We start from the raw sequence: 12798 nt of genomic DNA on the forward strand, positions 1-12798 counted from the left end.
GTTTTTTTTGACATGAGTGAATTTTACGTCTTGTATGTGTGGGTACAGTGAAACCTAAAGATGAGAGAAGAGTATTAAAAGGTGTGAATAAGAGAACAAATATGAAAATGTATTCCACTGGGGCTTATAAAATAACAACAGTGCACTGAAAGGTATGAAAAACACCAGACAACAAATATGAAAACACTCGTATTGGGGCCCATAAAAGTATCCACATATCATTGCAGATCACATTCTTTCTAAAACAATAGTTGAAGCCTTATATTAAACATTGTGTTCTGGTCACACTCTTTAACCATTCTTCTTCTTTTTAATTTATTAGACTTTGCTTATCAACTCTTCGACTATGAATTGTTTGGAGGTTACACTCAATTATGTATTAGAGAATAACTTTGGCTGCCATTTTGAATGCTAAAAAATTTCAACGTACTTGAGTTGAAACTTGAAAGTATGAGTTTGAACATTGCAATCCTGCTGCTAACTTGCAAGGAAATTTGAACTTTCCTGAGGCTTGCTCCCTGAAGGTGCAACTTACCCTGTAAAGTTCAGGAAATGAAAGCCTTTTCCCATTTTCGCACAACTTTTTCCAACCTGCATCCTGTGGCAAGGGTTCTTATCTGTGTTGGATACCATATTCCTTTCACAAGGGATGACAAAGAATATTTTTAGGTCTAGGAAAAATGTGATCGTACTAAGAGATAATAGCAAAACTTTATGACACGATAAGCGAGATATTTTTATGTAGACTTAATTCGATAGGAATCCACACTTTGAATTTATGACGTCCTAAGCGAGAAAATGCATTAATGAGGAATCTACTAACAAGGTTCACTGTATATACTTATTGATGATGTTAGCATTCCAATTCTTTATTTTAATGTTGCATGAAAAACACTACTGATTTACTTTTATTTTACCTCACACAAAATTAACCAAGCTAATGTACTCAGAAAGTCTGAAATTTGACAATGTTCTTACATGCGTTACTGGCGGAGGCTGGCTCATGTACGAATTGACTTTATGTGCTCGAGTCTTCGGAACTGGTGCAGACGTTTCTTGGACATGGTTTGGAGCGGTTCCATTTCCAGTCAGCGGGGGAGAAGACTGGACATCTTGCCGTGGGGAATTACTTGTGGGTTCTGGACGTGTCTTAAAGATCTGAACAAACAACAAAAATAAAATAAATTTCATGCTTGCACATATAATGCATAAACACACTGAAATCTGGAACGTGACTACTATACATATCTTATACAAGGAAAGTTTTTCATCTTTGAATTGATGACGTGCTAAGCAAGAAAATGAATTAATGAGAAACCTATTAACAAGGTTCACTGTATATACCAACTGATAGTCTAAAAATGCGTACTGTACAAGAAAGGCATTCAGCGGCCTGCAACCAGGACGTTTTAAAGAAGTCGAACATGAAATTGTGAGTATGTGCGCAAAAAAACGCAAAGACATAACACAAGATGCGATACGAATGTGGGTTCGCGAAGAGGAATTCCCTGAACTTTCAAAGGCAGTATCAGATACCTCTAATGAAAATAAATTAAATAGGTAGGATTTACATGATACTTGCATTCACTGACACCAACCCTACAGAGGGATGTAATCACTATTGTGTGTTTCTGTGGTGGTTGGTAGTGTGGTGTGTTGTCTGAATATGAAGAGGAATGTGTTGGGACAAACATAAACGCCCAGTCCCAGAGCCAGAAGAATTAATCAGATGCAATTAAAATCCCTGACTCGGAAGGGAATCGAATCCAGGTCCCTCTGAACTTAAGGCGTCAATGCTGACCATTTAACCAAGGAGTTGGACTGCAGATTTTTTTTTACTCTCTCAACTTAAAAATAAAAATGGACATGCTGATACGAAAAATATGGAAGTACAACCACACAGAACACATTTTCTCACAGGCATGGAATAGTGAAGCTACAGCAAAGAAGAGAGATCAGGAAACTGAACTGGTCTCATCATGTCAACATGATGAATACAATACAAACCCAAAGTGCAATGGTAGAATTGGAGGGTGACAAAATAAGAAAAAAAGAGTAAACCAATGGAAAGGATGGTAAGTAAAGTAAAAGAAGTGATGGGGAGTTGCAGAATGGTCTAGGGCCTTCAATGACGAATGGTGGAAGAACAGCTAGAAATGGAAGTCACTGACCCATTAATTTACTCAACAGGGAGTTGGATAATGGGTGCAGAAGTAGAATCACATTTCACTGCTAAAAGTGACTGATCCCTTACCTTACACAACAGAGGGCACATTTCGTTGCTAACTGCAAAAATTCACCGTCCCTCAGTTACAAAGGAGTCTTTTCCTTGTCATTATTAATGTCACAATATAGTAAAGATGAAATAAGACCCACTTACAGAACCATTTCTTACATGATTGGCCAAAAGCTATGTAACCATGATGCACCTCTACATTAAGTTACTTCATTTTCCAAGAAATTAATAGAGGTTTCTCGGTCTGCATGCAAATGATTTATGAAGGTTCCAATAAGTTAACTGACCCAAACAATTTACAGAGAGAAACGAAAACAACACTTGACAGTATGAAACTGATTGAAATTTTTCCTATCCTAATCTAGCATACTAAATTCACTGCAAGTCAATTTGATCTTAAATCTACACTGAAAGTTCTTAACATTCTATTACACAAGGCCTGTTCAAAAAATCACCAAACTTTGAAAATAAGAAGAAAATTCCAAGTCTTTGTGGTTTCCATTAGTGGTACTGTATAGTGGTATAGTGGTAATTTTTTGACATCATTGGTGTTATCACCAGGAATTCCTCCCTGAGGGTCAAATTCCAGACGGTTGGTATTATCTCAAAGTCTTCACATGTTCTAGAAAAAATGCCAGGAGAAAAAAAAAACTGATTTCTGGAGAAAGAACTCCTAGAACCTCCACTATGACAACGCACCATCTCACACATTATTGTTGATTCATGAATTTATGATGAACACTAAGACAAATGGAATTCTCCAGCCACCCTTCTCACCTACCTAACTCAGTCAATAGAAGTGATCAAACTGAAATTGCAGTTGAAACAGTGTGTGATCCCTCATACTGCCTACCAGGACTGCTTCCAGAAGTGGAATTAACATTGAAAGTGTTTTATTAATGGAAAAGGGTAGTACTTCGAAGGCTGCAGGTAAACTACCTAAGAGTTATTTTCAAAGTTCAATTACTTTCTGAACAGGACTCGTACTTCAGTGACTAATCAGTATTATTCTCACTTTCTCGTAATTCTGGATAAGGACTTCCACAACTACATTATAGAATTTGATGTCCATAATTGCAGCAACAGTTTCCTCCTCCGGCCTCAGCAAGGTAGGTCCAAAACACATGCTTACGTTGCTGACAGTCATGAAGTTCTTGTCGCACTTTGCACTCACACTAGAACAGAGAACAGAGAACAGAGAAGCATTTATTATTATGAAATGAAATGGCGTATGGCTTTTAGTGCCGAGAGTGTCCGAGGACAAGTTCGGCTCGCCAGATGCAGGTCATCTGATTTGACGCCCGTAGGCGACCTGCAAAATTAACCGATTATGGATAAAATTTCCGACCCTGCCAGGAATCAAACCCAGGACCCCTGTGACCAAAGGCCAGCACGCTAACCATTTAGCCATGGAGCTGGACATTTATTATTATGCAAACAGGGAATACCACGTCCTTCAGGAAAAACCTACAAAAGAAGTGTAGTACAATAATCCCCCCACTGTTTAAAACTTCTCTAGCAACTACACATCCCTGGCAGTGACTAATGCCTATCGACAGACAAGTCATATTTTTAGGAACTTAAAAAGGAACATAAAATAGTATAAACACAATGACAGACCAGTATGAGGAGAGGGAGTTAACAGAAAGATGAAACAAGAAAAGAATTGGAAACACAAAAGGACAAGAACTATCTCCACATCTTCATTATAAATGAGCCATCTTCAAACAGACATGCTTTATTGAGGGAATTAATGCATAACCTTCAAATAGACAGGCTCTATTGATGGGACTCATTCACCGTCAAATAAACTGGCTCTATCGACGGAATTGATGAGCCATCATCAAATAGACAATATTGATGAACCGTCTTTAAATACAGTAGATAGGTTGTACTGACAGGACTGATAAGCCGTCTTCAAACAGACGGCTCTATAGACAGGACTGATAAGCTGTCTTCAAATAGACAAGCCCCACTGATAGGACTGATAAGCCGTCTTCAAATAGGTAGGCTCTACTGACGTGATTAATGAGCTATCTGGCTCTAATGACAGGATTTATGAGTCGTTTTCAAATAGACAGGCTCTATTCATGGGATTGATGAGCTGTCTTTAAATAGACAGGCTCTACTCATAGGATAGATGAGGGAAGTGCCGATGATAGTATCCAGAGACAATTACGACATGCAAAAATGTTGTACAGTAGAAGTCCGTTATAGCAAGAATTCATAACGGCGAAAAATTTACTCACTATTACGGATTGTCATCCGATTTTTCGTAAAAAGTCGGCAAAAACCCCATACACATTAAAATCGGAATTAAATGGCAATCAGTTTGTTGAAAACTTGGTTTTCAAGGATGATATCCACACTACGGCTTACTCGTGTGTTATTTTTCGAAATCTGATACCATGTTTAATTTTATTCCAAAAAAATTATAATATCACTCCAGAGGTCTCTGTGACAAATGTTCCAGTTTTCTTCAACAAACAGCGTCACCTAACCTAACCATATATGTATCATGAAAACATATTTCAAGCACACACAGAGAAATGATAACCTCCTCACTACAAATTTACATGAGAACAGCCTCTCCAAAATTTAACCAGACGCGAGAAAATATAAAACTAATCTCCGAAATCAATGATGCACTCTGCCATATCTTTGAGGTGTATCCCATTCTTACTTAACTGCAATATTTAGCATTAAAATTAAGTGATCGTTTACTTCAGTCTTTATTTATAACGAGTTAACTGCTATCAGACACATTATTTACGCATATAATACGAAAACATGTTCTTCTCTTTCATTTCCATTTTCTTTACAGAACAGCAGTCGACAGGTATTACTAATCGACTCCGACATTGCCTTCAAATGTCGACGAGAGAGCTCACTAGTGGATATAGCAAGGAAAAGATACCAAAGATGATCAATCACATGTGATATAATCGCTGGGTGCATAAAAATCCTAACAGAAAAAATTGTGCACGCTTAATCGCTCGTAATAAACGGATACGTCAGTGATAGGGCTCTCGCTCCAACCGAAGGATAATACATAGTTTAATACAGGAATGTTGAAGGGACAGACAAAAAAATGCCGTTATAATGAGGTTCTCATTATACGCCGTACTCACTATTGTGGACTTCTACTGTATTTCCAGAAAATTAAAAATAATCTTTTCCAATATTATTTTCAAACTGGAAATATCAGACAGCAGTCACCTGCACCAACACTAGCCAAGATTAGCCATACAGCTCAATGAATATAAATTGGCTTAAATGATGAAAAAAATCAGGCACAAGGTTGGGAATATGCATAACTTACTTTTTCAAATGTTTGATCAAGATATCCAACATTTTGAAATTCTGTGGAGGTAACCTATGGACTAGTGTGTGAACATCTTGAACACGCATTGCAGGTTCCTGTTCTGCAACAAACATGCAATGCCATAAAATACACCATTAAAACATCATCAAAGGTCACATTAGACACAAAAAAGTGAGAGTACTTACTTGCCGCAGCAATGAACCCGTTGTGATAGCGGAATGTCATAAGAGGCTCGGGTAAATTGCGGAGATAGGTCTTGAGAGCACTGGTAATAGTCTTACTTTCCCATTCGTAAGGATCATCGAGCGAAGAAAGTGAATCTGATTTCCGTCGATCCAGACCCATCTGCAGCAACTTGTTCACTTTAGAACCAAGACCAACTAAACGATAAAGGCCTTGCTCCTCCAGACCTGCAGTCCAGGAACAAATAATACGATCAATCCATGGTAACAGCCACATAACATATCAGTGCAATATCCCTTGAGTAAACATGAAGTTAACCTGTCACAGTTATCTGTGGCACTGCTGAAACCAACTTGGCTCATTTCGGTTTTGGCTGAGGGTTTAAGGCTCGATACACTTCCTGTCAACTATTTATTTTCCAGGTAATAATTCCATTATAGTCTCCACTGTGAACTGAACCTTGGCTGTCTGGATGGAAAGCCAACAGCAAAGCCACTGCACTATTTATGCCCTCTGAGTAATATATAAGTAGAGAATAAATATATATATTCTCCTAAAGGGAATGAAATATGCGAGACCTGGTGTGGCAATCACAGGCCGCTACCAAAGTCTTACACTGCTGGTGCTTTCTTGAGCCAGACTCTTCCTGTTATCTTTCCTGTTTGATATACTGAAACTGATTTTAAATTAATCATGTGCCATATCTGATATGGATTTAACGTTCCTTTTATTGTTAGGTGTACGAATGTACTTTGTTAAACGGAGCAATTATGAGAAGAGAAAGAGGTGACCTGTCACGTAATTGAACACGAATAAAACTTACAGTACTTAGAGTTACGATAATTGTACGTTCTTGTTCTTTTCTGAACCTGATGATGAGAGCAACCCAGCTAAACTTTGTGCTAGTTCAAAATCAGGATAAATGGGAAGGGCAAAGGGCTGGTTAATGAGTCTCAGTGGTAATACCAATGCTGGACAGGGGTCTCTGGTCAAAACGTAACCAAGAAATTCTATTCTTTAAGGGGATGTGTGAGGGCTAGTATCCAGCACCTTAAAATGGGATTGTCTCGGCTAAGGCATGGTAACCCTTACAGAAGAGTACTTGGGCCTCCTGGTAAGGGGCTGTGTGAAACACTAGTAACTCTCCCACATAAAAAGAACCTTACTAATGAACCTCATGCCATATGATGGAATGTTTAAGATCTCTGGTGACATATCTGCTGTTTACCGAACAAAATTCATTTTTAAAACTCAGCAATACATTACCCAATAGAGTTCATTTTCTCTGCCATTTGGTAGAGTGTAACAGAACATCAGAACGGACAAGTAAGTAGCCTAAATACATCAAGATGAACATCTGAGGCCAAGAGATGATGATGATGACACCACCCATCAGGGTTGTATTTCCAAGGGTTTTCTTTGTTTATTATTTTGTATTACTATACAGTAATTCTAATTTTTTTTCTTTATGAGATCAATCTATATTATTTAGACTTATTAGATAATGTTATTTGCTTATAGTCCCACTAACTACTTTTACATTTTTTGGAGACACCAAGGTGCCAGAAATTTCTCCCACAGGAGTTCTTTTACATGCCACTAAATCTACCGACACGAGGCTGACATATTGAGAACCTTCAAATACCACTGGACTGAGCCAGGATCGAACCTGCAAAGTTGGGGTCAGAAGGCCAGCGCCTCAACTGTCTGAAGCACTCAGCCCAGCAGACTTACTAGGAAACAACATGCTAACTGTGTAAACAGTGCTATGATCATGCATGTTGTTTTCTGATAATCTGAACAATTCACTGCAAATTTTACTGTAATTAGGTATTCACTGATTTATTACTTAACTTGGAGTTCAGTATTCAACAGCCACAGGCAGCTAACCTGAACAAAATTGAGTACGTACAAGTTCTGAAAATTACACATTGAAATATACGAGAAAGTTATATTATTGGAAGTTTTCCTGGTGAGGAAAGAATTAATATGAATCTCCAAAATCTTGTCTCTTTCATTCAGTCCCTTCTCCCTTACTATCTTTCAAGCTGGGCCGAGTGGCTCAGACGGTTAAGGTGCTGGCCTTCTAACCCCAACTTGGCAGGTTCGATCCTGGTTCAGTCCGGTGGTATTTGAAGGTGCTCAAATACGACAGCCTCGTGTCAGTAGATTTATGGGCACGTAAAAGGACTCCTGCGGGACTAAATTCCGGCACCTCAGCATCTCCGAAGACCGTAAAAGTAGTTAGTGGGACTAAAGCAATTATTATTATTGTTGTTGTTGTTGTTGTTGTTGTTGTTGTTGTTGTTGTTGTCTTGAAACTATGAAAATTCTGAAACTCTGAAGATTTGACAGTCGCTAAATTAGGAGGAAAAACTGAATGCATTATGTTGTATTATTATTCTCAATTTTAATTTTTTTTTTTAAGTAACCAATTAGAAAAAGGAAAGTGTAAAAGATACCAGATAGTTTTGCTAGTCACATAATGTTTGTTCTGTCTCAATTTCACTCACCTCTACTTTCTAGAACTTCAATACATCTATTTACAAAATTAAAGCCAACATCATCCAATGCACCTTCCTCAGGCTTTGTAACTTTTCCAGGCATGGCATATGTCTGTAAGAGAAAGATAGAAGAAATTCATAAATAATATCACATCAATATCATACATCAACATTAATAGAAACAATTTTGGGGAAACAGTCTTCTGGAAAGCAATTATCATGCAAAGAAAGATTTTAGGAACCCATTAAATGTTGAGCCACTAAAGTAAACAATGAAGAAACACCACACTGCCTTACAAAAGAAGCCAACACTTGATATTATTTAGGAATTTAAACAGATTACTAAGAGAGCAGATATGAGTTGCCTGTGCATGAGGTGGGTAGAATCCAGCTGCGATTTCAGCCAAGGTCCATCGAACAAGCCAGGAATTCCAAACTTCTTGGAAACTATGAGCCATTCATGACTAATAAATAGGAGTGTGATGCACAGATACTGGTGAAAGAGTAGTAGACTTTTTTTAAAGATATGTACTATTAATAGTGATAGATATGTACAGAAAATTTTGCAGCCCTTTTCAGTGAAATTACTGAAAGGGAGCATAGTTTTGAATTTTTCCAGCAGGTGTCTGACAGCTAATAAAGCCAATGTTTCAATGTGAGCAAATGAGGAAGTGTTTGGCAATGGAACTATCAATAACAATATTTGGCATGCCTGCTCCCCTAATCTTTTTTTTTTTTTTTTTGCTGGTTGCTTTACGTCGCACCGACACAGATAGGTCTTATGGCGACGATGGGACAGGAAAGGGCTAGGCGTTGGAAGGAAGCGGCCATGGCCTTAATTAAGGTACAGCCCCAGTATTTGCCTGGTGTGAAAATGGGAAACCACGGAAAACCATTTTCAGGGCTGCCGATAGTGGGGTTCGAACCTACTATCTCCCGAATACTGGATACTGGCCGCACTTAAGCGACTGCAGCTATCGAGCTCGGTGCTCCCCTAATCTAAACCTCTGTGACTTTTATCTTGGGGGTTCAATACATTAAAAAATAAAGGTTACAGGAAAAATCCACATACACAAGAGGAATTGAAGGCAATCTTCCATCAAGAAATAAATTCAATTTCCCAGAGAGAACGAAGAAGAGCGAAGGCTAATTTCATTAGTCAATGCCAGAAATGTTTGGAAAATGAAGGAAAACAGTTTCAAGCCTCTCCGTGCATGACAATGTCTTTTTAAGTGATTCCTTCTTTTGTAATAATATCAGCCAGTGACTCTAGTATTGAAGATGCAGTTTGGTAAAGCATAGACATGTACTGCCGCCCAGCTGTGAGTACAGGCTGTATGGCCCATTCAGCCATCAAACACAAGAAACTCATTCTGCTCATCCAGTATGATTACCATAATTTTACTATAATTTTTTTAGTTAACTAGAGGCTTAAATAGATTTGAAAACTTCATAAGTTCAATAATTACCTTACAATTTGCATGTTGAACAAAAGAAGGAATTCACCAAGATACTTCTAAGTTTGAGCTTGCATCCGGGAGATAGTGGGTTCGAATTCCACTATTGGCAGCCCTGAAAATGGTTTTCCGTGGTTTCCCATTTTCACGCCAGGCAAATGCTGGGGCTATACATTAATTAAGGCCACGGCTGCTTCCTTCCAACTCCTAGGCCTTTCCTATCCCATCATTGCCTATCTGTGTCTGTGTGATATAAAGCCACTAGCAAAAAAATATTTAAAAATAAAGTTAAGACAGTTCAATCTGCATGTCAATATTTTGTTTATTTCCATGTACAACAAACAGTACATGTTTTATCGACTTTAAGGGTTTCCTCAGTGCAATTCTTTAGATCAATGTCACATCCAAGTAATTTGTTATTAATACATAGGCCTACTGATCAAAAGTCCATCTCCTTGGGTGAACGGTCAGCATCAAGGCCTTCAGTTCAGAACCCCGTGAGTTTGAATCCCAGCTGGGTCAGGGATTTTAACTACATCCGAATAATTCCTCTGACTCGGGGACTGGGCAAGAAGAAGATGATGATGATGACGATGATGATAATGAAGATGATGATGATGATTAGAGAGCGGATTTTATGTGCAAAAAATGTGAAAAATATTTTTTATGTGCTGAAAAACTTTAAAATATGTGATAACAAATTAAAATTATTTTCCTTTAAATATCACATAACTACTCACACTCAAAAAGTAAATAAGTATAACGTTTTGTATTAGAATATGGTGCTACCAAACGTGCTCCTTAAAGCAAATTGGTGTCTGTGTATGGAAACGTGCAATATGGTACATTAATTTTTTATATGCCAGAGTAGAAATTATGAATGGTTATTTTTTTTTAAGGTAATGTTTTTTTTAAATATGGCAAAAGCAACCTATCATCTTTGAAAAAAATGGTACCAGTTCGCACTCACCCATCACACGTTGGAATATTAGTTGCTAGAAGTAGTCTCAGAATTGCAGTGAACAACAAAGGTCATCTCCAAATTGTCCACCACAAATGCATGCCGATTATCTCTAAAGAACGCCTTATACTGCAAAAACGATCGCTCCACATCACAGGAAATCAGACGTGCATAGTTAAAGAGAGAAATGTCACCAACACTAACGCCATCAATTTTGCCAACATGAGCACCCTCTAATACATTAGAAATTTGGCACACTGTTTGAAATCCTCTGTTTTTCCCGAACAAATTTTTATATTTGACATTTAACAGTGCCTGAACCTGCGAAGCCAGGAGTGAATCTAATTTATTTTCAACAGCGCGCACTTCCTTCACTGTTTCGGACAACAGGTTAGTGGATTTTTCAAGTATGTCTGTAGTTTTGCACAAGAAGCTTAGATTGGCAGATATAAATGCCAAATAATTTTTCAAAGAGCTGTCTTTCAGTATCTCTTTAAGAATCTCAATTGACGATGCGTTTTTATCTAGTGCATTTACAACATGTGCAAAACTTTCGAAATTGTCTGCGTAGTATACCACAGCGCTAAGCCAGGTACCCCATCATGTAACAATAGGCAGAGGAGGAATGAACAATGTAAGTTACGTGTATCATTTTTGGAAAGCTCACAGTAATGCCTTCGGCTGCCTTTTTCATGTAAGCTGCACTATCACTAAGGAAAAGCAATACATGGTCGTATTTTATACCTTTTGGTCAAAGTAAGTGCATGGCTTCATTGATAACCTAGCTACAGTGACATGGTTTGCAGCAAGCATTAAACGCTAGCAAATACTTTTTTTTTTTTGCTAGTTGCTTTACGTCACACCGACACAGACAGGTCTTATGGCGACGATGGGATGGGAAAGGGCTAGGAGTGGGAAGGAAGCGGCCGTGGCCTTAATTAAGGTACAGCCCCAGCATTTGCCTGGAGTGAAAATGGGAAACCACGGAAAACCATCTTCAGGGCTGCCGACAGTGGGGTTCGAACCCACTATCTCCCGGATGCAAGTTCACAGCGTCACGCTCCTAACCGCACGGCCAACTCGCCTGGACGCTAGCAAATAAGAATGTTCACAAGCAGTTTTGCCATTCTTCAACACACCAACTACAACATTTCCTACTTTTCTGCCACTTGAATCAGTGGTTTTGTCAATGCTCACCCACAGTTTTTCGCTATCACACATGGCCCAAATTCTCGGTAAAATTTCTTCGTAAACATTTTGGAGATAGTTTTTCCTTAATGTAGATTCTTCTGAAGGCTCAAAATTAATGTACTTTGTTAGGAAATTTCTCAGTCCCAGATTATTTATTTTGCCAAGAGGAATGTCAATCCAAACAAATGCTCTGCACACATCTAAATAATACTGGGAATATTTAGACGAGCCTGCATTTGAAGTAGCTGGTTCAGCTATTAGTAACTGTCGCGAATGCACACGCGAAGCAGCCGCAGTATGCTTATTTCCAGACAAATTCTGGGTTACTTGAGAACGTTGTTCTACACTTAGTGTTTTACCACACGGTTGGCAAAATAATACTTTTCCATCGGTAGTGACAATGCTTTAAAATTCCACTACATATTGTTGAAGACGCGACCTTGTACTCGACTTCTGTTTTGGAATTATTTTGCAGGTTACTACACAAGCATTTATGGCAAATCACCGTTTCAATAAAAAGAATAGCAGCGGACACTGATGGAAATATTTCTTAGAAATCCATACAAAATCACACGACCGCGGGAATGATATATGAACCCGAACAGCTAACCTTACTCTTAGGAGTAATGAAACCCCACTACCTAATGGTGGCGCAATATTCTTCCCAGTCTCCCACGTCGTAAGGGTATTACGTCACCTTATATCTCCGTGACTGTCTTTCGGTGATATTCTATAAACAAAACCCAAGCGGGCTGACTCATAAAAGCGAGTTGGAATGACATCATGCAAGGAAACATCTTGTGCAGCAAATCAAATCGCTGTCTAAATGTAACAACGTAGCCAGTGACCAGGAAGTTTTAGAACTTCTGGAGGTAAGTGTATAAATAGCAGATACATGATGTTAAATATACTGTTAAAAAACAATACCGTAATCGTAAAAT

General features: G+C 38.4%; 1 protein-coding gene across 3 annotated transcripts in view; it reads right to left on the reverse strand.

Moving 5' to 3' along the window:
- Graf (GTPase regulator associated with FAK) overlaps positions 1–12798 on the reverse strand; it is a 711082-nt gene that overhangs the window by 73938 nt on the left and 624346 nt on the right. For all 3 annotated transcript variants that reach the window (XM_067142923.2, XM_067142924.2, XM_067142926.2), the window contains 5 exons: positions 8258–8360; positions 5747–5971; positions 5559–5661; positions 3252–3411; positions 979–1158 (listed from right to left, as the gene is read on the reverse strand). In XM_067142923.2, coding sequence (XP_066999024.2) covers positions 979–1158; positions 3252–3411; positions 5559–5661; positions 5747–5971; positions 8258–8360 — 771 coding nt within the window. The remainder of the gene's footprint in view (positions 1–978; positions 1159–3251; positions 3412–5558; positions 5662–5746; positions 5972–8257; positions 8361–12798) is intronic.

The sequence above is a fragment of the Anabrus simplex genome, chromosome 3 (assembly GCF_040414725.1).
Source record: "Anabrus simplex isolate iqAnaSimp1 chromosome 3, ASM4041472v1, whole genome shotgun sequence".
Lineage (NCBI taxonomy): Eukaryota > Metazoa > Arthropoda > Insecta > Orthoptera > Tettigoniidae > Anabrus > Anabrus simplex.